This window comes from Tachypleus tridentatus, chromosome 1 (assembly GCF_004210375.1).
Source record: "Tachypleus tridentatus isolate NWPU-2018 chromosome 1, ASM421037v1, whole genome shotgun sequence".
Taxonomy (NCBI): domain Eukaryota; kingdom Metazoa; phylum Arthropoda; class Merostomata; order Xiphosura; family Limulidae; genus Tachypleus; species Tachypleus tridentatus.
The window spans coordinates 127986614-128013596 of record NC_134825.1 but is presented as its reverse complement, the minus strand read 5'-3'; the positions used below and the strand labels follow the sequence as shown (position 1 = coordinate 128013596).

The following is a 26983-nucleotide window of genomic DNA, read 5'->3' as shown; positions in this document are numbered from 1 at the left end:
AACATGCTGTATAATGTTTGTTTCGTAGATCCGTAATCAAAAAAGAGATATTGAAGAACTCAGACATAGCAATGTCCAGCTCCAAGCTAAACTGGACACTCTACTAAAAAGATGCAGTTCCCCAAGTTTTGGACAGACATCAATTTTCAATGAAATTGAAATGTCATCACACTCTTCTGTAGAAGATGAGTTGCGATCACTAAATGGAAGTCAGGTATAGACATTGTCAGTGCTTTTAAGGCTTAAAAATGTTCAAAGTTAAGACGTCTGACTTATTTAATTAAACTAAATTACTTTGCAAAAATGTTCTATTTTTTTATGTGGGCTTTAACACCTTGTGAAGAATAGAACAATTAATATTAAGAACAAACTTAAGCTTAAGTAATCTTCCCCATTTAAAATATTATGTACATTTGTTTTTTATTATAAAAATACATGATTAGAACATCACTGATAATCATGTTTATTGATCTAGAAAATATGTCACTTGTAAAATTATTTTTAAAATATTTGTTTTTAATTCAGCCCATATGCCCTGACTAGTTTTGTTTTATATTAATATTTTCAGAATTTAGGATACTGCATGCAAATTATAAAAAAATGGGGTAAGGTAAAATATTTGCTGTTCTAACAATTTCAAAAAATGACATACGCTTAGTTAAACATTTATTCAAATAATCTAATATCATTAATACTTAATTGTTTTCCAAATAACAGAATGGGAGAAATGGGCCACAGTCTCAACCAGGATCATCAATTGGGTTTCATGGTGACTTGGAATATGAAGATGCTGAATGTGAAGATTCTGAAATGATTCCATTTACTGGGTTTTCGATTCCAGATTCAGAAGATGGCTGGAAGGTATAAATATTCCTATTATATGGTATTAACTCACTAAAAATGTGTATTAATTTTATTCTGCTTATAACTGAAATATAATCGTGAAAATGAATTTTTAAGAAGTATGCATTAACAGCTTTTATATTTATTAAGTTGTTATTAAAACTGACAAAAACTCTGAGCTAACGTTGTGATAGACTGTGTATTTGTAGAAAATGGAATCTACCTAGAAAATGAACATCAAAGTTTCCTATATCTTGAGTTTAATTTACAGTAAATGGAATGTTATCAGTACATTAAGTATTTCAGTATTTTATCTGTAGATTCGTCAAGAGCTGGTAGTGATCTACAACCAGATCAAACGACTCTGTGAAGATTTGAAAAGAAGAAGAGGTAGCTTGTCAGTTGATAGTGGCATTTCATCATCATCAGAGGATGTGCAGGCTCAACATATGCGTGTTGGGATGATAATGGCAGTCGTCAAAGAACTAAGAGACCTTATGCATGATTTTTTAGCTAATTATAGTGAAATAGTATGTATTCAAATAATTTTATCTGTGGTCATTTCTCTTTTGAGATTGTTAGGTTTTGTTTAAATGATATTTCATAATTAACACTAAGTAGTATAAAGGGTAAAATGTCTAGGTTTTTTAAAATGCCATTAAAATTAACCATATTCTTAATTAACAGATAATGTAAATGTCTTATAAACATTTTAAATAGAAGTTGCAAATAAATTAATATAAACTGTATATATTTTTGAAATACAAACAAACAGTATCAGCATTTCATAAGAATATTAAATAGAGTGCATGGCTGAAAAAATATAAGGGCCATATTTTTGATTTGTATATTATTGAAATAAAAAGAAGTACATCTATGTGTGTGTATATATGATAAAATTAATAAAACAAATTATTAATGGATGAAAGTGAAGATTAGTTACTTGAAGAAAAGCCTTTTTTATCTTGTGTGAGAAATGTTTAAGATGTTATGAAATATGAGCCTTCTTGCAATGACAATAGTATAAACACCAATGCTTAGTAATCTTGAATCAAAATGATTAGGAAGATTGTAGAACAACGTAATATTTTGTCAAAAGTTCTTATGCATGAGTTAATTGAGTTATCTCTTTGTAATAAGAATTTAACAAAATCTTGATTTCTAGCCTTGTTCAGCTTGCCAGACTATTGCCCAAGAAAGAGAATTGTTGGAAAAGGTTCAGAAGGATCTCAAAATAAAAACTGATGAACTGAAAAAGATGGAAGAACATGTGTCTGAGCTTACAAGAAAGGTATACTACATCTAAATAAAGTAAAACATTTTTAAAAATAATTTGCTAATATAGTATAATAAATCAAGTTAAATAGTTTTATTCCCACCAGGTTAACAGAAAATATTATTTTTAAAGTAATTAATAGCATATGTTTAACTGCAATCTCATGTAATTTCAGTACCTAGGAGGTAGGAAACTGCAACCTTAAAGTACTGTAAGTTATGACAGACAAGTATTACAATTCTATGATGTGATCTTGATAATGTTTTACTTCTTCTATTGTAACAACTTTTGATGAGACATGTCTCAATACATGTAGTTGTGGTATTTAGGCATACTAATGTCCTACAAAAAATAATAAGTATCCACAGTACAAAAGTTCTGGAAATGTTATTCAAAGTAATATTTTAACATGGACAGCAGAGGAAAACCAAAATAAATGCAAGTTATCAACTAAATAACATCTTTATTCATAGTTCAAGGCTTAAATTTCTGGCCAGCTTCTGTATTCTGTTATGTGATTTCTCATTGGCTGCTGGGGTAAAGGAAATAGCTAGTTTCTTCAATTTCCATTTTTTTAATGATTTGATTTTGAAAAGTACCAGAAAATGTCTTATTCTTTTTTAATAAACAATTCTTAAGATGAAAAAACATAACCTACTAGATCATTTTATTTTATTTGTATACCACTATAAATATGCAATATAAAAACTTCGACTGGTTCTGTCTGAGTGAAATTTATGTGTCATATAAATAAAATTTCTTCTTCAATATGTTCAGGTAATCATCCAAGAAAGAGATGTAGCTGTTCTTAAAGAAGAGAGAGACCAGCTGCGTGAAGATATTAGCAATAGTAAAATCGCAAAAGATGAAATTGTTAAGAAAGCTTGGGAAGTCCGTGATGGAGCTGTTGAAAGGTTAATATGTCTTCCTCTTTTTAATTTTGTTTTTTATTTATAATTCAATTTATATGATGGAACTGTTGAAAGGTTAATATGTCTTCCTCTTTTTAATTTTGTTTTTTTATTTTTAATTCAATATAGAATGCCTTTACATAAACTTAACAAAAGGGGTTGTTGGACACCTTTTTATGCCACTCTGTAAAACTTAGACTGATACAAAATAAATGTTTTATGAAATAAGCTATCATAATTAGGACAAAAGATTGTAGTAACTGGAATTGTCATACATTTATGAAATATTTAATAGTAAATATAGTTTCACGATAAAATATTTAAATAATAAGAATTTAAGCTAATTTCTGCAGTTGAATGAAACTGTTTAGGGCATAAACTTATGCTTTCCATTTGTGTTTTATGTAGGAAAAATGCTGTTGAGATACAACTAGCTAAAACAAGAATTGATATGATGCATATTAACAGCCAACTAATGGAAGCCATTCAACAAAAAGTGGAACTCTCCCAACAATTAGAACAGTGGCAGGTAATGGCTGTTTTTCCTTTGTAACTTAAAGTTTTTTTCTTGAAGTAAGTAATTTAAAAAAGTAGGTACAGTTGTATCAGACTTATGTCACAGTAACATAATGATAGCAATAAGTTGGCAACCATTTTGGTGAACAAAACCTTGTTGGCCTAAAAATTTTATGTTTTCTAAAATGTTTGTTTGTACTTGTTGCTTGTTTAATTAACTTTTTCCTTTTTTTCTTGTTTTTATTTTTTGCTTCTCTCTAAGTTTTGAATTAAACTATAAAATTTTATATTGATCATTCTAATTATTTCCAATAGCATTGTAACAAAAATGTGTGTTGAGCTAAATAGCTACCCCACTACCCCAATGGCTCTTGATCAAGTATTCCAGCTTACAACATTAAAATCAGGTTTCTATGCCTGTGGTGGGCAGAACACATAGTTTATTGTGTAGCTTTGTGTTTATCAACAACCAACTTTTTTATTTTGTACAAGTGCAATAGAATTTTTAAATACTGATGGGCAGCTAACAGGTTAAGTGTCTTAATTGTACACTCATTAAATACTGTTCATCTTTATGGAACAACATATTTAAGTAAAATTAACCTATGGTGCTTGAAAAGCACATTGTTCTAGGTCATGGGTCATCAAACGTTTTTCACAGGGGGCCAGATTACTTGGGGAACGAAAAGCGCGGGCCACATGATCATTATGTTCAATGCTCACAAGCTAGAATGAAAGCTCTCTGTAAAAGACTTAACACTAAGTTTAGGATGCCACATTAGGCATGTGGGAGTAGCATACAATACACACATATAATAAAAAACAAACAGAAACACAACGAACATTTTTATTTACCAAAAGTTTATCAAAGAAGGTGACATTAGCAAAAACAATTGTCACATCGCACATAGTGAGTATATATCTGAATTTCACTAAGCCGCAAAAAAGTTAGTGAGATTTATGAAATTGGCGTTTGGCTTTCAAAATATATTCAATGTTCGGTTTTGAATTGCTACATCCAATTATTAGAATTGCTTTCAAATGTTCATCAGTCAACCTTGATCGATGTACCGACTCACATACTTCATTTTTGAAAATGCTAGTTCAGAGACATAAGTTGTTCCGAACACTGATGCCATACCAGATGTGAACTGCTTCAGCTTTGGAAAATCATCTTCAGGTATGCAGCTGTAAAAATTCAATAAGTTGCCCCTCTCTGTGTTTTGCTTTCAACAAGTCATTTTCTTGCAAATCAATGACCTCCAGCTGAAGTTCCACTGGCATGTCATCAGTGACTCACATACTTCATTTTTGAAAATGCTTGTTCAGAGACATAAGTTGTTCCGAACACTGATGCCATACCAGATGTGAACTGCTTCAGCTTTGGAAAATCATCTTCAGGTATGCAGCTGTAAAAATTCAATAAGTTGCCCCTCTCTGTGTTTTGCTTTCAACAAGTCATTTTCTTGCAAATCAATGACCTCCAGCTGAAGTTCCACTGTCACGTCATCAGTGACACAATAAAAAAGATTATGAAAAAGGAGAATGCCACTTTCGATTCTGTTGAGATCCAAAAATCTCTCTAAAAATGCTTATTTAAATCACCAATAATCTTTTTCTGAAACTCCAGGTTGACATCTTCTGTGATTTTAGCATGAAACTCATTGAAACATTGAAAATGAGAGGTTTCCTCTTTCCAAATGTGCTTCAAACAATGACAGCTTTCTCTGAAATCCTTTAATGATTCTATAGAGATCATAGACAAGGTTATTCTTTCCCTGAAGTTTCAAGTTCAATTCATTCATGTGGGATGTGATGTCAACCAAAAATGACAATTTTGACAACCAGGTTGGATCCGACAGAAGTGAATCGGCTATATATTTCTCTTCTCAGCTTATAAAAACGAGACAAGACTTTACCGCAGCTGAGCCATCTCACCGCTGTGTGATAAGGCAAGTCTCAGAAATCCAAATCAATTTCTTCAAGAAATGCCTTGAACTGGAGATGATTAAGTGCATGACCCCAAATGAAGTTCACTGCAGAAATGACTGGTTTCAGTACGCAAGAAATATCTAAGTCTTTTCCACAGAGTGCTTGCTGATGTATGATGCAGTGTATGAACAGAGTGCTTGGGAGTTGAAGATCTTCCAACTGTTTCCTGATCAGCCCCACCAGACTCTTCTTTACTCCAGCCATGTTTTTTCCTCCATCAACTGTTACACCTCTAAGCTGATTCCACTGAAGGTTATAGTCTTGCAAAGTTTTATGCACTTCCATGAAAATGTCTTCTCCAGTTGTTCTTCCATGCATGCTGCAAACTGATGCTATCCCTTCCGTGATCTGAAAGTCCAAATTAACTCCACGAATGAACACTAGAAGTTGTAACGTACTCAAGAGATCAGTAGACTCATCCAGTGCCAGAGAATACCATAGGAAGTTTCTAGCTTTTTAGAGTATCTGTAATGCGATGTTCTCTCCAAGTTCTTCTGCTCTCTGTACAACTGAAGTTGCTGAAAGGCTGATACTTTCAAAGAAATTGGCTTTTTCAGGACACATCTCATTTGCTGCTTCCATCATAACTCTTTAATGAAGTTACTGTCAGTAAAAGGTTTTCCTCGCTCTGCCATCCTATGCACTATTTTGTAACTTGTACGAGTGACAGATTCATTTTCAACAAACTTTCTCGTGAAGAGATTCTTTTGAGATTCAAAAACACGTTTCATGGATTCAAATTTCTCAGAATAGAACTTTCCTGAAAATTTTAAATATCTTGATAGATGTTTTGTTTCATAGTGACTCCGAAGATTGTACTCTTTCAAAATGGCAACACTTTTGGTGCATATCACACAAGTAGCTTTCTGGTTTTTTGTTTCTACAAAGAAGTACTTTTCTCCCCATTCTCCATTGAAAGCACGACACTCAGAGTCTAGGATCTGAAAATGAAAAACACAGAATACTGTGAGAAAAGTATTGTACTGGTCCAAGAACGCACAAACAAAATATATTGAAACGTACATTTGCCACGACACTTATCTAAGAACGAGTTATGAAAAGCTCATAACTCGACTAATAAGAGAAATGAGCTTGCTGAAGCAGTAACCCTAGGCCCCTGAATTTACAAGATGAGTTGATGGGATGAGGGTTAAGTCTGTACTTGTTTTCGAAATCTTAATGATTTCATAGATACGTGCCTTGATATGAATAAACAGGCGGCAAGGACGAAAGAAGAATTTTCCTATTGATTAAAAATGCATGTGACAGACAGTCTTGTTTCTTTTTATCATAACGTCTTGTGTTTACCAGCTTAAAGCGACCGTCGGTGTGATTTATTTTGTTATGACAGTCGGACATTTGATGAAATGTCATTTTTTATTTCCAAGCAGCTAGCTGCTGACGGCCCAGATAAAATGACCTCGAGGGCCGTATCCAGCCCGCGAGCCGTAGTTTGGAGGCCCATGTTCTAGGTTATATGATTCGTGTGATACACCCAAGTGTAGCATGAGTTAGCAAAGTCAGCTATTAAATTGGGCATCAAAGCATGGAAACTAGATAATGGCATATTTTATATTAATCTATTTAAAAATATATAGTCTGTAAGTACACAAAATCCAACCAGCTATTTTTTATGAGATGTATATATTTCCTCTAAACTAGTTCTCAAAACTTAAAATACAAAATTTGCCAAAACTGTATAATGTTTAGTTCAGAAAGAACATTTTCCAACTAATGCCTTATTGTTATGTTTATTTAGGTAATGTAGATTACTGAAAGCTTACCAAATTAATTTAGTTATTCTATTAACATCAATACCAGTACAAAAATTATTGCCATTTTATCCAAGCTGAAAAATACCCATTTATAAATTCCTTTCACTTACAATAAAGAAACTAAGATTAATAAAGATATGAGATGTTATCCTGCCTTTCCCTGAAATTTGTACTTTAAAGTCCCAAATTGCTACTAAGGGCCAAATGTCAGGTTACTTCAAGTATTTGAATAATTCATATGCAAATATTTATAAATTTAAGGATTTATTTTGTCTATGGAAACTAATATCTAGATGCATGAAACTTCACATTAAGAAAAAAAAGTGGACATAACTCTCCTAGTTAGTTATAAAGATGCCTGAAAATTTCCTTGTGTCTGAAAAATAAGTAGAAAGAAATACTTAAATATTTAAATTAATATTTAATCTGATTTAAAAGTAAATTTCACCAAAATGTTCTCATGCACAGTGATTATCTACTAGTACTAATTTTGACTAGAGGTTTAGCAGAATTTAATTTGACTTTTCTAAGTGATTGAATTGAGAAAGAAACTGGACACAAGTTTTGCAGTAACACAAAGGCATATTTTATGTTTATCTAACAGAAGACTAATAAACATAACTTAATCAAGACTTATGCACAAGATGACAGACAACATGTTAATTATTGAGAGCTCTTAAGAGGAATAAATTTTGAATAATGCTAAAAAAGAAATCTGGAAAGGACAGAGAAGGACTGTACTAGGTACATCTTCCAAGAGGGATTACTCCCCCAAGAGTGCATTTTCATCTACATCATTTCATCATTCCATGAATAAAAGTAGGGAGGAAACAATCCCCAGGATTTTCTAAAGCTAAACTTCAACATACAAGTGTCACAATAGAATTCACTAGAACAAGACTAAGAAATTTTCCAGTAACACTTTACATAGGAAAATTCAAAACCATTAAAGAGAGAATGTTCTTTGAGAGTTGAACACTGAGGTTATTATATGTACATTAATTCTATTACATGAATACACAAAAATGTTAAACATTTAGTGAAGAAGAAATTTTCACATTTCTAAGCCAAAATGATAAAAAAAACTTAAGTATATTTCATACACAACGAATAAATCATGTATTTCAAAACTTACATTTCTATTCAAGTTTAACTTAAATTAATTTACTTTTTTCTCTAGCTGCTTGATAGACTATGTACTAAGCTAGAGCTGCATAATGAACCAGTAATATGGCATAATCTTTTCTCTATTTTTCTATGTTTGTAAACTGTATATGTTGAGGCAAAATTTGCAGGTCTAAATGAATAGGTTATTTTTCTTTTAATTTATGAAGCTAGTTTTTATTGAAGTAAAATTACTGCTTAGTTAATCTTATTAATATCAATCTCCTGGAAATATTCATACATTTAGAAAAGAAACAACATAAAAACAGAAACTATTGTAAAGCTTGAATTAAAACATTAATATCTGTAACTAATTTAGACTCAAAAACAGAATTTAGAAATATATCTGATGTTTTATATTCTACAAATGAAAGGTGGTTTATTTTTAGTTAATTTTGCTTGTCTTAAAACCTTTCTGTTTTTTTCTTAAACCTTATTTTTAATTTCTTTTCTTTTCATTAACAGGTGGACATGCAGATCCTTTTAGATGAGCAACTAAAATCTAAGTTGAAAAATCAAGAACAAGAAGATAGGAAGAAAGTGGGAAATGAACCTCCATCCCATCTGTTAAACAAAGGCAAACTCTTTAAACTCTGGAGGTGATCATCTAGACCAGTGTTTATCAGAAAGTACACAGAACTTTCCAGAGAGAACTGTTCAGTTTCTCACTATTTTACTGTGATTGAAATTACTGTATTTTCAGTAATATAAAACTTAGAGTATTTGTAAAAAAATGTGGAATTTTTCTCTGTATATAGTGTATAGGTGAAAACATAAAAAAATAGATCTTTTCAACATAAAAAGACAGATGACTTTTACATTCCATTCCAGAATTTTATTTATTCTTTTTGTTTGTCAAAGTATAATTTTTTTTTGAAAGCAAAAGTTAAGTTTATCAACATCGTTGAAAGAGACATGTAAAAGTTTTAGTATTATTAAATCAACTTGAGAGAAACATTTTCATTTTAAGTGGTTAGCTATAGGTCGTATTTTAACCTGTTCAGTGCCGTAGACGAGATAACTCGTCCAAGCCAATCGGTAACACAGTGCCACAGATGAGTTAATTCATTCTCAGTAATACCTAACTTCAGCGCTAAATGTCAGCACCATACATGCATTTGACCTACTTACAAATTGTTTCACTTTCGATCCAAAATGGCGTCACAAAAAAGTTCAAAATGAAGAAGCATTAGAGTTGTAATGTAGCAGCTGAAATACTTGGCAGTCAACAGGTTAAAATTAGTTAATTTTAAATAGCTTTTGTTGAGTAAAAGTAAGTTTTTTTTTCATTAATAATGAACCAGTAAGTTATTGAGATACTTCTAGCTTCCAAAATAGTTACAAAAGATATGAAGAAATTACATTAACAAAATTGTTTATTTGTTTTCAAAGATAAGAGTCTTGAACTTCTGCTATGATGGCTACTATAACTCTTATTAGGCCAATGAAAATGCATTGCATAATGCATGGGATATTATAATAATGCCAATGCAACACAGGCCTAACAAGCAGGATTAAACTCTACTAAATTTGCTAACTTAATTTTCAGACACTTTGTATTGAAAACAAAGAGAAAAGGATTTCAGTGACATCAATTTTTAGTCACTCAAATGCATTTATTAAATTTTAATTAAAGTAAAGCATACAAAAGGACATTAATGTTTTACTATTCTTCATTAATTTGTTTCATTACAACAGTTCTCTTATGGAGTTTTAATAAAATCAAATTATACTACATAGGGAGGGATAATGCTTCATTAATTCATTATAACCTCAGGATCTTTTATCATTGGAACTTCTTGGCTAATTTAACTTGCTACAGCTTTTTAGCTAGCTAATTCTGCCTTACTTTGTTGGTTAAATATGTGTAATAGATATGGGTGAAACTACATATGATCACAAACACATATAATTCATACTTAGATAGTTGTGGTAGTCAACATGGCACTACAAGCTATCTGTACTCATTATAAACTGCATAGGAGGAGTGACATAAAATATTTACCTTAGCAAAGATTAGACTTTAGTTTTAGTAGTAAAAAATGTTCACTATCTACCATATGTTTTCAGATTCAGGCTAACATGAATGATGCCAGATGTATCTTATTCAATCTTTAACAACTGTATCTATGTATTCATATTCTGAACTTTTAGGTCAGCATTGTTATCAACTTCCTGGTTACTTAATTAGACTATCTGTGAATACATTTCCTATGGTCTCTTTTTAACTGTGTATAGTATGCAAGGATACATACCCCTCAGGTGTGTGCTGAGTTTATACCATTTATAATTAAGTGACATTGCATCAGGGCTGTTGTATTTGATTTGATGCATGCTTTTATTCTGCTAAGTAGGTGTAGTTTTCTTGCCAACATCATCACACAAACTGTACTTAACCAAGGTTCTTATGTATTGTGTGCATCCATACTTGGTATTTATAATTAATATTACAGGAAAAGAGATACTATTTGAAATTGGAACATTACCAGCAGAGTGACATTCCTTCAGCATTTTGTAATCCTCAACTAACATGTTAGGATTAATGTCTTCATCATGAAAATTTCATGATATGATAAATCACATTCAAAACAGTATGAATATAACATAAAATACAATGTAATTAATACTTGAAACCATCAGTACTTGGTGAAGCTAAATAATTATGCAGTTGAAGAAAATAAAGGCAGTTGTACATTTCACAAACATTTCATTTATTATGCGATGGTTTTACCAGCAAAGCATCATCAGATGTGAACTGCACTGGTCAACCATAGAAATGGAAGGAACTGTGACACTCACTGGGGAGGAGTTTAAGTTGGTTTGAACTTTATTTGGATTAGTTTTTGTTCTTCTGTTCATTTAGAACTTTATCTGGATTTGTTTTTGTTCTTCTGTTCATTTAGAACTTTATCTGGATTCGTTTTTGTTCTTCTGTTCATTTAGAACTTTATCTGGATTCGTTTTTGTTCTTCTGTTCAGTTAAAAAATGTCTAGGTTATTTACTTTTCTAACCTTTTTTCAGAAATGTGTAAACTTTTGCAGTTTTTATTTTTCAGCTGAAATTTGTCTTTAGTTTTTATAAGGTAGGATGCGAAAGTTGTGTCAGTTTCTTAAATGTTCTTTAACACATGTTTTTCAGTGGAACTTCCTATCTGATTTATATATACACTATTGAAGTCTTGGCACATTAATTGGTAAACATCACTGTGGCTTTATTTCTGTATATTGTTTTTGTAGTTAACAACATTTTGCCCAGATTGTTTATACAGTACAAGCCTGGTCTGTTGATTTCTTTGTTAAGAATCTTATATATTTTGTGAGAAGATTTTCCAAAGCAGTTTATCTCACACAATTTCTTAGCTTTTTTGTTTTCATTTGGTACAATATATGTGATTATTGATTTTAGGTTAGTGGCTTTTTATTTTCTAATATTGGTTCAATTAATGTATTTGTGTAACCATTACTAACAGCAATTTATTTTATCATTCTTAATTCAATATCGTATTCTTTAGGTGACAAGAGTACAGTGATAAACTTATGTAACAAACTGTGAAAAATGGAAACTTTCTGAGACATGGGATATTTTGAAGAAGTACTTATGATGGTGTCATTATAAGTCAGTTTCCTGAAAATTTAAAAAAATATATACATCATTATTTATGTCAATATCTAAGTTCAAAGAAAATAAATGTTTCCGTTTTTGCTACATTACATAATAAATTTAACAGATTGTTTTGTGAATTTAGAAGAATTAAAAAATTATCAAGTTCACATTTGGAGTCTGATCAAAGACAGACCACATCTTCAATATGTCTGTTCCAATATCTGACATGTTTTGTCTTATTTTCAACATTAAGCAATATTTTCTCTAAATTATCTGTGAAAACTTCTGACTTTTGCAAACAAGCCATTAAGTTTGAAGTAGTTCCAATTTAAACGAGTGGTTATTATTTTTTGTAATTCTGGACTATTACAGGGTTTACATTTTCTTTATACCATAAATCACCAACAATGTGTGTACATTCTTTGACACAGATATACTGGTGAAAAAGCTACAAACTAAACAATTTTCACGTTATTTGATATTTCTATATTTTTTTAGCCCTTTCTACAAGCTCCAAAGAGCTTTTTTATACTGTACTTAGGCTTGAAATTACTTAGAATTTTAAAAATATCGTATGCTTTTTTTTTTTTTTTTTTTTTTTGACAGTTTGTAACCAGGATCATTAATAAAGGAAATGACAATGCTGATAATTATATTCATTTTGACCAGTTTAGGAAGCCCCTAAAAACAGTGTGGATGAGGGTTCATAACACTCAACCACTTGTCTTGGTTATCAATACATATGCATTAGTTCTTGTTCAACATATATTTAATATATTTGTTAAATATTTTCTTGGAGTCTTTGTTTAGGAGAGAGGATTTGTTGGCTACAAGGATATCACTGATTTAATCAAGATAATTTTGTTTTTCTATCACAACAGTTGTACTATTTTTGTCCTTGTTAGTGGTTATTAAATTGTCATTCTTAATTTTAGTTTTTATTTATTTAATCAGCTTAGATTCATCATCTCCTTTTTCAGCATAGTTGTTGGAGGAAGTCTGAATAATTTTAGAGCATGTACGCTTTGTTATAAAGTTGGATTCAGCAATAAATGCTACCTCTATGTTTACCATAAGATTTTCAGAATAAAAATGCCCAAACTAGTTCTGGGGCAATATTCTACACCTTTACTTAGTTAATTAGATTAATTTTTCGTGAACTCAGATTTTGTAAAATTTACTAACTTTGGTTAGAAAAATCTATGGTATCCTACTTCTAGATTTGAACAATTTTTATGTTTAATCAGACTATGCAGTTTTCTTCTCTGATTCAAGTAAGTACTGTGCATCAGCTGAGTCAAACACTATACTGCTTGTTGATCTGTTCTTTGTTGGTTCCATGGCTTTGTTGACTGGACTTTATGTGTTTATGGTCTTCAGTGAGATGTATTTTGGGGTGATATACTACATCATATACCTTTTATTGGACTGAAATGTTGGGTTATTAAGTGCTGTTTCATTTTTCATAATGGAATTCAGTACACAAAGTTTGAAGATTGTGGTTGTCTTCAGTGCTGACATCATCATGCTAAGTGCCATCCATCAATGGAAGTTTCGACTCTTTAAAACTTAGTACTTCCTTGGAGTGGTGGGCTAGCAGCATATTTAAACCATCTTACACTGGTGGGATTAAGCTTCTTTCTATCTGTAATCTACCTACTCTTCTGAACATACTTTGACCATATCCATGATGAACCTGATTCAGCTGCACTTCTGTACACTCCTCTCATCACGCTGTTGCTCAATGTCAAGTCTTGAAGCCATTCATGAAGTGAAGTTGCAACAAAACCTTAGCAGCTAACTTCAAATAGCATGCTCCTCTTCATACCCTATCCTCACAAATAATTCTCAGTTCAACATATCAGGCAAACTTCCATTCTTGATCTTCCTGAATGTTTTCCTCTAATGACACAGTCAATTCACCAAAGGTCGCTAGCCGAACAAATAATTATATCTGGCACGAGGTTTGTAACTGCAATTTCAGGCAGAGACTATCAGATCTTCATCAGGATAATATGTTTCCAAAAACGTTTGAGATAAACACTGTGGTAGCTTATTTGGTGTTCATTGCTTTATGTCTGTAGCTGTATATTGGTGTTCAGCCTTGATAAACTTAAATGAAAACAGAATCAACTATATTTTCATTTGTACAAAATGTATCTCTTCCTGTCATGAAACAAATTATTCTATCATGAAGTCATCAAAAGCTGGTTTTAATGGCTTTGACATTATGGAAAAGAAACCACAGAATTAAAAAAAACGTAGCTGAAAACAAAAGTTCCACATAGGGAATGCTGCTCTCATAGTGAATGTGTTAATCCAACTTATTCTTGCATAATCCATCTGAATAATTTTATAACATATTTCACAGAATGACACATAAATTTTTGGTTTAATTTAGGGATAGACTGACAAAGTTGTAAACTACATTCTTTAAGAGGTACAAGCTGTATTTTACCAAGGTTATTACATACTATATTTTTACAAATCCAGACTTTGTATTACTATTTAACAATTTATATATGAAAGATGGATTGTTTTTTTCAGAAACCTGAAAAAATTAATTTTATATTTCTTCATGAAAAGTAAAGTGTGATACTTGAGTACAACCTATCCCAGGATTAAAATTATTGATTATGATTCATTGACTAGCTGAATAATAACATTTTTAAGTTTTTTTAGATTTGTCTTAAAATCAACCATCCATTTTTATAAAAGCCTTAGTGTATCAATGCAAAATACTGTAGAACATTATTAATTATATCAATCAATGAATTATAAATACCTAAGGGACCATTTAAGTATTATTATTAAATTTGTGTGTTTATAAAATACATTGTTTCTTGTTTAATATGAATGCCTAGAAATGTGATTATAAATTTTAGAAAACTTTAAAGATTGTTTCGGAATGTTAATGATCATTTCTCTGCTTGTTCGTTGGATGACTATTCTGTTTATTTCCCAGTAACTTATAAAGTTTCTTATGCATCCTATAAGATTTTATATAATGTTGATTAGGTTGTAACATAGAGATTTTGATGGCTTAAAAACATTAACAAGATACGACTGGAAAATATGCAAGGAAAACAGTCATTACAAGAAATCACTGGATTATTGAATAAGTGTTTTTTTGTATAAATGAAAAACAAAACAAAATTCTAAAAAGTTGCTGGAATGGTAAAGTTGTATTTATGAAGTTTCTTTATCTCCATATTTAGATCGTATGTTTATGCTAAAGACGTGCACAATAAACATATATCATTCTTTTAATTTTAGACATCATGTTAGCTGCAAGTGATATGTTGAAAATTCCCTGTCAAATAGTATAGTAATAGCTCATTTTCTAGTAGCTGTAAGCTACATATTGCACTATGCCTTATTTTTATATTCATTTTATATATATAACTAAGAATTTGTTAAATATTTATTTAAAAAATATTTTTAGAACAAAAAGTAGAACAAATACAATTCTAATAATTTGACAAGCATTTCAAACAATATTAGAAAACAAACTGGAATATTGAAATTCAAATAGTTAAAAAGGAGTGTAAAAATATGGAAATATTAGTATAAACTTGATTCTTTAATATATGCTGAATTACAATATTTTTAGGCTTGCCTTTAAACCAATAATCCATTGTTATAAAAGAACTAGTGTATTAATGTAAAAGATTGTAACTTATTACTGTGTTCTACAGTAAAATCTATGAGATATTTATTGTACAACCTGACTGTTAGATATAAATTGGTATTGTTTCAGAGCAACCACTTTGAAAATAAACTCAGAAAAAAGTTATTGTGTTTTTTAAAAGAATGTGTGTTGTTAAAATGTGAGTTAAAAGAATTGGCATAAAAAGACATATGTGAAAATATTATGTAAAAGATTGTAACTGATTATAGTGTTATACAGTAAAACCTATGAGGTATTTATTGTACAATCTGATTATCGGATATAAATTGGTATTGTTTCAGAGCAACCACTTTACTGAAAATAAACTTTAAAGGAACAGATTATTGTGTGTTTTTTAAAAGAATATTTATTTAAATATAAGTTAAAAGAATGGGTCTAAAAATACATATATATGAAAATATTATGTCAGTTTCAAGAGCAAACTGTAAATGATCAAGATAATAAACAGTGCTTTGTACTTAATTTGTTACTCATCATAGAAACCAATAAATTTTATCTTCAAAACTATTTTATATCTACTTGAACGCTGCATAATTTTTCATTTTCCTACATGTCATTTTGTAAATTTTTTATTATGAACTTCAACTGAGTTTTTGAACTTCTAGCTGCCATCTTTAGTTGTATAAACTGTTTAGGTGCATGGCATTTTATCTACTAGCTATAGTTATCTTTGTGTAAATTATACAATGTAGTGCACACATTTAATGGTGAACATCACTTGATTTCTTGAAAAGACTGCGACTTTCTTTCAGCCAATGATCTTACTGTTCCATATTATTAATAATCAGTAGTTGTATAGTGAATGTCAGCTGATTGCTTGGAAAGCAAAGATTGTCACCTCCTTTTACTTAATGATCCTACAATCAATTACTGCTGTAGTTTTGTTGAGAAAGATCTTAACCATGTTGATTAGAAGGCCATCATAAATGGTTTTATGGGCTATTAGAGCTGTTTCTAAGCCTCTAGATCTGGCTTCTTCATCCAAATCATCCTGAACAGCCAGATAATTACTCTCAGTTTTTCTTTCTCATTTTTAGAGTAAGAGTTGGATAATCTAATTTGATAATTTTTGGAAAGAAATGAATAAAAACCCTATAAACTCTGAGTCATTGTATCCTTGCAGACTACCCCGTATCAGTTGTGTTTAGATGATTTCCCAGCAAGATGGCCAAGAGAAAGACCTTTCCTCGCCAACCATATGAGGAAGTTTAAGTTCAGGCTGACCAGATAGAATCAAAGTTTTATCTCTAACAGGTCTGATGGGAAGTACTTTGTAAAATGTTGACATAGAGAGAAGTTTCATTCAGGGTGTTTGGATGCAACTGTGAAGCATCTGCATAGTCAAGTAGCATGGGCACACATCTCTGTTTAGCAAGCAAAATGCCTGCATTTTGTGAAAGGGATTGTCAGTGCAGACAAAGATTTTGAGGTCCTCGAGTCCCGGCTAGTGTTAACTAGCCAACTTTAGTGTCAACTTTTTTCGGATCATGTCAGTGGAGCTAACCAGTGAACATTACAGGATGGCTTTACTCCTTGACATAAAGCCCTATACAGCTAACGTGAAATAAATATGAAATTTCACTCTATGTGTAACAAAAGGAAAACTTAGATTTTATTTAATTGCTTCAAATATAGAGATCAGGGCATAATACTGGCCAAGCTTCGGCCAAGATCTCAACTCTATCGAAAACTGTTGGAAAGTAATGGGTGAAAAAGTGCAAGAGAAGAACCCGAGAAGTATTTTGGAACTGCAGGAAGCTCTTATTTCTGCGTGGCATCATTAACTCATCCCTGCTAATGCTTAGTCATTCGTGCACCTTATGTCATACCGATGTCAAACAGCCATCAAGGTCAAATGTGGCACTATCAAATATTAAAACAAGCAAACAAACAAAAAGACTATATGATCGCGTTTATTCAATTACATTAGTGGCGTTACCTTCATAAGAAGTTTTCTTTTGTTTTACTCCAACAGAAAGAAAATTATTTGTTGATCATCAGCTTTTAATACGTTTGCCATTGTTGGTTAGTTAATAAAGATGCATAATATGTGTTTGTATGAATGAAATATGAATCAGCTTATGCCACGCAATATTCATAACTGTTTAACGCTAGTTCTGACACCTACACAATCCCATATCTCGTATAAAATTGCAGGAACCAAGAAAAGTGTTCAACTAATTGAGTGAGGCAATCATTTGTTTCCACACGTATTTTTAGTAGCTTTGTGTAAATGTCTGAAACTTAACCAAAATATTATATATAATGATACACGTTTAGGATAAAATAATTACAGAATCAAGTAAAACTACTGTACCATTGTTAGAACATCATATTGTCCACTAAAAGTCTTACTACGGTATAACTGTAAAGTTATATGTAAAAATTAAATAATGTTTTATGAACTTAAAATTATACTTTTTTATAATTTCATTATTTAACAAAGAAGATTTCAAAGTGATAATCATTATAATTTTATGTGAAATTGAAATTTCATTTTTTAAGGATATCTAATGTTACGTAATAAGTAACATGTAGTTTTATTATTTCTTGAGTTATATGGTTTCATAAAGAACCTGTAAATGAGCATTAAGAATTAACCTTATTTAATGATAAGAAAGAGAATTGTATAACAAGTTTCCTTGAGAAAATTCAGGTTAAATCTTGTTCGGTTTACAGATTTTTTGTTTCTACAATTAGCAAATAAAGATAGAGGATAAATACTTTGAGTGTACTCATTTTTTTCTTAATCTTTATATAAGAATCACCATATTACATAATAAAGTATTGGACTGAAAAATAAATGAAATCTGTAATAGAATACCAATTTACCTGGAGGTTCAAGAGAAACTATTAATTATATAACATAAAATTACGAAGCAGAGCCTGAAGACCTTAGTATTACTAAATCATGCCCGGCATTACCTGGTGGATAGGGCGTTCGACTCTTAATCTGAGGGTGGCGGACTTAAATCCCCGTCACAACAAACATACTCGTCATTTCAGCCGTGAGGGCATTATAATGTGACAGTCAATCCCACTATTCATTGGTAAAAGAGTAGGTGGTGGGTGGTGATGACTAGCTGCCTTCCCTCTAGTCTTACACTGCTAAATTAGGGACGGCTAGCGCAGATAGCTCTTGTGTAGTTTTGCGCGAAATTAAAAAAAACAAAAAAACAATACAAATATATTGCCGCATCCCCTAATAAACATACCAGATTTTAAATTCTGTGGTAAGATTATGATAATATATGTTTTCATAAATTACTTTACAATTTAAATAAATGACATTTTCAAAGTACACTACAATGTATGGGCAATAATAAACAAACACAAATGCTAATTTTTAATATGTTTTTGAAGCGTTTTATATTAACTTGGCAAAATGACAAGCTACTACATATTTTTAAACTATGTCACAAAACAGAAACTTTCATTCTTCAGCCTTGTGAAGACATCGTAAGTATTGATACGAATTATCCTGAAACCCTGTAAAAGGTTTGTTCACTTCACTAGTGTGTACAACATAAAATAAATTATCAATACATTAATAAAGTTCTACGTGGAAGAAATCGTTATCATACTGATAAAATTCCACGTAAAGGTGATACCTATAACGCTAATAAAATAGCACGTGGAAAACTCCCTATCACAATAAAATTCCTTGTGAAAGAGATCATTATGATACTTATAAAATCTCATGTGGAAGAGTTCACAGTCACAATAATAAGATCCCAGGTTTTTGAAAGAATTTGTTTTTTATGAATATAAAACTCTGCAGCTCTTTCTAACTATATTGTAAAACTGTTTGTAAAGCAGCAAGTTATGTAATTTAGCAACCCTCTAAAAATTTAGGTGATGATGTAAGATGTAATCTAAATCTGTCTTATCACTTTCTGTTGATAGGTTTTCTGTAAAATGGTGTATCATTCTCGTTCCTGGTACATACTTTACTTGTAGTAATATGTATTTCTGATTACACCCTTATATATATGTATGTAACACGTATATATAAATATATATTTATGTGTAAACCACTTAACAGTTTTATAAATATAAACACTGGGTCAGGTTTTCGGCTTACAATAATAAAATTCTGGGTTTGAGTCTCAATTTAACGAACTTAGAACTAAGTAAAACACTTTTTTCAAAGTTAACAACAATGTCAGTTTCTTTTAAACAACAAATATATCTGAAACAAATGCAGGATAGCATATATGTAAAACTAGTGACTGGTATTTTATTTCAATGTAAATAATAACTATCATTATAAGAGATCTAGTTCAATTATCGAACGTTTTGAATCAAACTCAATCTAGTATTTTCCGTGCCATTCGTAATTAGTGACCTGTACAAAGTAGATCTCTTTTTCCAATAGATTCCTGAAGATTTTGTTTGTTTTTCAATTTCGAGCAAAGCTACATGAGGGCTATCTGTACTGCCCGTTCCTAATTTTTCAGTGTAAGACTAGAAGGAAGGCAGATAGTCATCACAACTTACCACCAGTTCCTGGGTTACTTTTTTACCAACGAATAGTGGGATTGACAGTATCGTTATAATGTTTCAACGGCTGAAAGGGCAAGCATGTGTCGTGTGACGGGGATTCGATCCTGCGACCCTCAGGCTGCGAGTCGAGCGCCCTAACAACCTGGCCTTGCCGGGAAATTCCTGAACAAAGGAAGAAATCATCCATCCAAGAGCACATGTTTTTTTTCTTGCGATATGACTATTTTTCCATTATATGTGTTTAAGTATCCTTAATATATAAACCCTAAAGGAACAAAACAGAAAAGTAATTATAGTGAATGAAGTGAAATTTTCAACCTGAAAGGCACATTATACACACATGGGCTAAACATTAAGATTAGAGACCCTCACATTCAGACTTTGCCATATTCATATCCTTTCTTAGCACAAATATATTTTAGTATGCAAACAATAATATAATTTATATACTAACGTTTTACAAACTTACAAACAAGATTGTGTCTTCTATCTTGTCTGGAACTGAATATCTTAACAACAGTTCATTATGAGCGAATTACTTTGAGTTAATATCAGTACAGTACACTTACCCCTTAAAAGATGGAAGTTTTTTCCGACGAAAATATTCAATATCTTCGTAGAAATACTGACGTTCGAAGTTAATTCATTGAAGTTAAATGGTTTGTGACGTTCGATATTTATAAACGTTCCTGGTCAAATATCTGTAATTTTCCAATTAATAAGCGTTTATCACAATACAGTAATACCGACGAGGTTTGTAGTATAACAAACAGTAAACCAACAACATAAAATTGTCTCTCCGCGTGTCGGTTTATAAATATTAAGGCGAGGTTCTAGCAATTCATTGGTGACAATGTAAAACATGTATTGTTGATGCTTACACTCGAGAATCCTTTAAAAAATTAGAGAATAGGTGGGAATATCCTAACACATATTTAATGCAATAAGTTACACGCATTTCTAAATATATAGCTAACTAAAACAAACATTGATATTAAATGAATACATAATAAGGGCTCTCGTTCCTCGTATTTGTATTAAAAAAAAAAGAGTACATCTACATCCTGAATTTTGAGCTGATGGACTAGATAAAAGGACAACTAATCAACAGCACCCATTATCAAATCTTGGACTACTGAACTGAAATAGTGCCGATTACATTTGTGTGTGCGTGATGACTGAACGTAGGCCAACGACTTTTACATCAAAAGTCCAGAGATTAACTTTAATAACTAAGCTGATAAAAACAACAACACCATGACAAACCTTTGTATTAAACCGGTAAAAATTATACTTGAAATACACATTTTGTGCATTGACTCAAGGGTTGAAAAATTCCAGTCTAGTTATTTTACACTGACACTGATCTTATCTTCAGTTTTAAAGAAAACTGTTTTTTAAGTAATAGTTAACCTTCAAGTTGTTTATAACATATCTTTAGAATGATCAGAATATGTTAATTGTGCTTGACTAGGTGTTATTTGTCTCGGAAATGAAGATTGTTTTGTGTGATCACATCTTACCTACAACTAATTTATCTTAAATCTGTAAGAAAACTGAGATAAAACACTGATAACAAAAACGCGGCGTTGTTTTTACATTTACTTTTTTATTTTTGACCAATTTAATTAAAAAGGAAAACATAAACGCTAAATATGTTTCATTCACAATTGTTAGCCAAAGGCATTAGGAAAGCTTTGTCAGGTTTGTTTTTTTTTTTTTGTTTTTGAATTTCGCACAAAGCTACTCGAGGGCTATCTGTGCTAGCCGTCCCTAATTTAGCAGTGTAAGACTAGAGGGAAGGCAGCTAGTCATCACCACCCACCGCCAACTCTTGGGCTACTCTTTTACCAACGAATAGTGGGATTGACCGTCACATTATGACGCCCCCACGGCTGAAAGGGCGAGCATGTTTGGCGCGACGAGGATGCGAACCCGCGACCCTCAGATTACGAGTCGCACGCCTTAACGCGCTCGGCCATGCCGGGCCATACTTTGTCAGGTAATATGACTTTGTCCTGGATCTCTAGTTAACAAGAAAATAAAATAAAAGTTGAAAAATATAAATATAGAATACAGTCACTAAAACGTAAAGTTACTTTTCAAAAAAATATTGCTAAAAAATTCTTGAGTCTTTCCCTTGCATTATGTTTATACGTTTTTTACAGATCTTATGAACATTTGGAGCCTTTTTATAGTTAAAAAATGTAGTTCATCTGCATGACGTACACACATTTAATATTTACAAGTAAACTAATTTTGACATTCAGATAGTGTTTAAGATAAACATGCAATATAACGCATTTTAAAGTTTGTCCTTTGTATAATTATTTATGGCAATTAGGTCAAAAGAGCAAATTGTAATTATTGTAGCAACGTCAACGATGAATGGAACCACACAATTAGCAGTAATAAAAGTGTATAACGACCACTTATTCCAAATTACTTCCTAGACACTAAGAGTGATGTTCGTTATTTTCTCTCATTCAACTATGAAAGATTATTCGGTTTAAGGATTTATTCATTTGAAGTGATTCAGTCGTAAAGTCATGTATTCGTTTAAACTGGTTTGGTTTGATTTGAATTTCGAGCAAAGCTCGAAGGGATAACTGCGCTAGCCGTCCATAATTTAGCAGTGTAAGACTAGAAGAAGTGTGTGTGTGTGTTTTCTTATAGCAAAGCTACATCGGGCTATCTGCTAAGTTCACGGAGTGGAATCGAACCCCTAATTTTAGCGTTGAAAATCCGTAGAATTACCGATGTGCCAGAGGGGGACGACTAGAAGGAAGACAGCTAGTTATCACAACTCACCGCCAATTCTTGGGCTACTCTTTTGCCAACGAATAGTGGGATTGGACGTCACATTATAACTCCTCCATGGCTGAAAGGACGTGCATGTTTGGTGGTAAGGAGGTTTAAACCCGTGACTCTCATATTGCAAGTCAAGTGCCCTAGCCATCCATTTAAATTGGAAGTACGAATATCTCATCATTCAACTAAATGCAGGGTCTTGTATCTCACATTTCTTTTTTTCTTCTTTTTGTCATAAAAGTGAAGTAACGTCAATAAGATACACTGCTGACCAAAATCTTAAGGCCAATGAACATAAAGAAAAAATATGCATTTTGCATTGTTAGACTCAACCACTTATTTGATTTGAGCTTCGAAAGATGAAAATAAGGAAAGGGAAAATAAAAAAAACACTTTTTAGCATTTAATAGGGAAAATGTGAACACTATGAAATTAGCCTAAATACTAGCTGGTCAAAAGTTTAAGACCATACTGAAACGAAGCGTTAATCAGTAAACACGTAATAAAATTTAGTCATTTGTGTTCAAGCATTAGCATTGCCAACATCTTCCACTGATATCTCCTGTGTTACATTGGGTAAAAACATGGCAAAGGCTAAAAAGTTGACAGTGTTTGAACGTTACAGAATTGTCGAGCTGCAAAAGCAAGATCTCTCTCAACGTGCCATCGCTGGTGAGAGTGGGCGTAGTACAACTGCTGTTGCAAATTTCTTAAAAGACTTTGAAGGATACGGAACGAGAATTTCAAGTGGTCGGGCCAAGAAAATTTCGCCTGCGTTGAGCAGGACGATTCGACGGGTTGTCTGGCAAGACACCAGCCGATCGTCGAACCAAATTAAGGCCCTTACGGACGCAGAATACAGCTCAAGAACAATAAGACGGCATCTACGAGAGAAAGGCTTTAAAAACCGTAAGCGTCTTCAAAGGCCACGCCTCCTTCCACACCATGAAACAGCTCGGTTAAACTTTGCTGAGAAGCACCAAACATGGGACGTAGAAAAGTGGACAATGGTTTTGTTCTTTGGTGAGAAAACATTTAACCTGGATGGTCCAGATGGCTTCCAACGTCACTGGCACGATAAGGATATCCCACCGGAGACATTTTCTACACGACACAGTGGAGGAGGTTCCATCATGATCTGGGGTGCTTTCTCCTTCCATGGAACAATGGAGCTTCAGGTTATACAAGGGTGTCAAACAGCAGCTGGCATGATGGAGAGAGCATCCTTATTGACTGAAGGCCATTGCTTGTGTAGAAATGATTGGATCTTTCAGCAGGACAACACTGTAATCCACAATGCCCGCAGGACAAAGGACTTTTTCATGGCAAATAACATGATTATTTTGGACTATCCAGTGTGTTCGCCCGAACTGAATCCCATTGAAAATGTTTGGGGGTGGATGGAAAGGAAAGTCTATAGAAATGGATGTCAATTCCAAACAGTACATGATCTTCGTGAAGCCATCTTCACCACTTGGAATAATATTCCAGCTAGCCTTCTGCAAACGCTTATATCGACCATGCCAAAGCGAATGTTTGAAGTTATTCGCAATGACGGCCGTGCAACTCACTACTGAGACCTCTTGCTGGGCATTTCTTATCCTGTTTAGGATTTCTTTTTGGTATGGTCTTAAACATTTAACCAACTAGTATTTAGGCTAATTTCATAGTGTTCACATATTTTCTATTAAATGTTAAAAGGTTTTTTATTTTTATTTTCCCTTTTCTTATTTTCATCTTTCAAAGCTCTACTCAAATAAGTGGTTGAGTCTAACAACGCAAATTGCATATTTTTTTCTTTAATGTTTATTGGCCTTACGATTTTGGCCAGTAGTGTACAAGATTTAAATGTCATTCAAATCATTACATTTTCAGCATTTGTACACGCTTTACCATTTTTCACCTCAACTTTACTGTGATGCAGAAACTTCTAATACTTTTGTTTTGGAATTCTGTAATTTTAGATGAATCTTAAAGTATACAATTGTCTTACTGTAATTATGATTTGTAATAATTGAAGTATGAATCACAAAAAGTAGAATTCACCGACTTAATCTAGTTCACCCCGACTCGATTTTTATCACTTAACAAATTGGTAATACTTCAATTTTATCAGTCATTACAGAAAAGGAAATGGAAACTTTCTGTCACTTCTAGCGAATATATGAAAAACTTTAAGTTTAAAATAACTATGAGGAAAATCAAACACACACCACCACTACGTATTTAAGTCTTATATATATCGACCAAGAAGTGACTCTTAATAAGGGAACCAACAAGAGAATAAATGTAGATGTGTTAGTTATTATATTGTTTGGGATATTTAATGCTCAACTTAACATTATCTACGCCAACGTTTCGTTATAAGTATATATATCTTAACACCCTCTAAATTCTATTTTTGTTTCTTTATTTTCAGTTTCCCAGTCACTTTTATGCTATGTATGTATATATTATTAAATTTCTAGTTGTTCTTATTTAAAACGGAAACACGACGAAAACGTTGTAAGTCAATATTCCACTTGAATGATGGTACTAAAGCTGTATTTCCCCAGTAATACTTCTATGTTCGAAACAGGTCCGAGCATGACATGGGCATTTGCCTACCGAGCTTCAAACAGGAAAGCCCAAACCTCGAACCGCATTAAGCCGCTGATTGCGCTAGGGCTTTCAATTTTGGAGAAACGGTAAAACTGTAACAGTCAGTCCCACTGTTAGCTTTAGAACGTTTCAATATGTATGTATCTGCATCTCAACAGCTTATTGTAATTTACACTGATTACAACCTGTTGACGTTATTGAACAATTGTTTTTTGAATTTCGCGCAACAGCTACTCGAGGGTTATCTGCGTTAGCCGTCCCTAATTTAGCAGTGTAAGACCAATCCGTAATGACAGAAAACCCACTTGTAGAGAAAAATATATATGTAAAAACGGCTGGTATGATTTGAGAAAATTTTTTATGTTGAGGTGCGAACAACGTTTCGACTTTTTTCGGTCATCATCAGGTTTGCAAAGAAAGAAAGGTAATTGACCGATAGCTGACCACATATTTGAAGGGGGTTGTGTAATTGAATGTAGAGGGTGTGCTTAGATGTTTGATTATATTTATTAATATATGTGTAAAGGTGTTCCTTTGTATTGGTTTATTTTGGGCTTGAGTTGTTGTATACGTAAGGCTTCTTTAATTTTGCATTTGTTTATGTTTGTTTCTTTATTTAATATTTGGGTGTTCTCTATGGTTATGTTGTGTTAAAAAATGTGTTTAGGTGACTTTTTGTGTTCTTTGAATCCGGTTTGCATTTTTCTACTTGTTTCTCCAGTATAGAAGTCGTGGCAGTTATCACATTGAATTTTATAAATAATGTTAGTGTGGTGTTTGTCAGTGTAGTTTTTACATAGTATAGACCTTAGTTTTGTGCCTGGTTTTTGAATAAATTTGGTATTAACTGGAATGTCATATTTTGTTACTAGTTTTTGCCAAATGTTGGTTATTTTTCTGCTGATATCGGTAATATATGGTATGCAGCAGTATACGGTTTCGTGATTTTTTAATTCGTGGGATATATTTATTTTTGTTAGTTGATTTTGCTTTTTATCTAAATGTGTGCGTATGCTTGTGGAGGAAACTTATTGATATTGATGAAGTATTGTTTTATTTTGTCTAATTCGTCGTCAATTTTATCTGCTGAGCAGTAGTTTCATGGCTGTGTTTATTTGGTTTCTTAGTATGTTGAGTTTTTGTTTTGTTTCATGCGCTGAGTCCCAAGGAATGTATAGTCCAGTATGGGTGATTTTTCGGTGGATTTCTGTTTTAATTTTAAATTATGTATCGGTTCTTGTAATTTTGAGGTTAAGAAATGATATTTGATTGCTTTCTTCCTGTTCACATGTG

General features: G+C 32.1%; 2 protein-coding genes across 2 annotated transcripts in view; one reads left to right on the top strand and one right to left on the bottom strand.

Moving 5' to 3' along the window:
* Positions 1 to 16279, top strand: part of LOC143223190 (bicaudal D-related protein homolog) — a 56783-nt gene extending 40504 nt beyond the window's left edge. The window contains exons 5-11 of the mRNA XM_076450783.1: positions 29 to 214; positions 718 to 861; positions 1164 to 1373; positions 2009 to 2134; positions 2897 to 3033; positions 3439 to 3559; positions 8943 to 16279. Of these exons, the coding sequence (XP_076306898.1) occupies positions 29 to 214; positions 718 to 861; positions 1164 to 1373; positions 2009 to 2134; positions 2897 to 3033; positions 3439 to 3559; positions 8943 to 9080 (1062 nt within the window). The 3' untranslated portion in view covers positions 9081 to 16279. The remainder of the gene's footprint in view (positions 1 to 28; positions 215 to 717; positions 862 to 1163; positions 1374 to 2008; positions 2135 to 2896; positions 3034 to 3438; positions 3560 to 8942) is intronic.
* On the bottom strand, positions 4283 to 22461 carry LOC143223215 (general transcription factor II-I repeat domain-containing protein 2-like). Its single transcript, XM_076450842.1, has 2 exons — positions 20848 to 22461; positions 4283 to 6479 (listed from the first exon to the last, which is right to left on the bottom strand). The coding sequence occupies exon 2, from the start codon at positions 5854 to 5856 to the stop codon at positions 5506 to 5508; it is 351 nt and encodes a 116-aa protein (XP_076306957.1). The 5' UTR covers positions 5857 to 6479; positions 20848 to 22461; the 3' UTR covers positions 4283 to 5505.
* Between the last annotated feature and the right edge of the window lie 4522 nt (positions 22462 to 26983).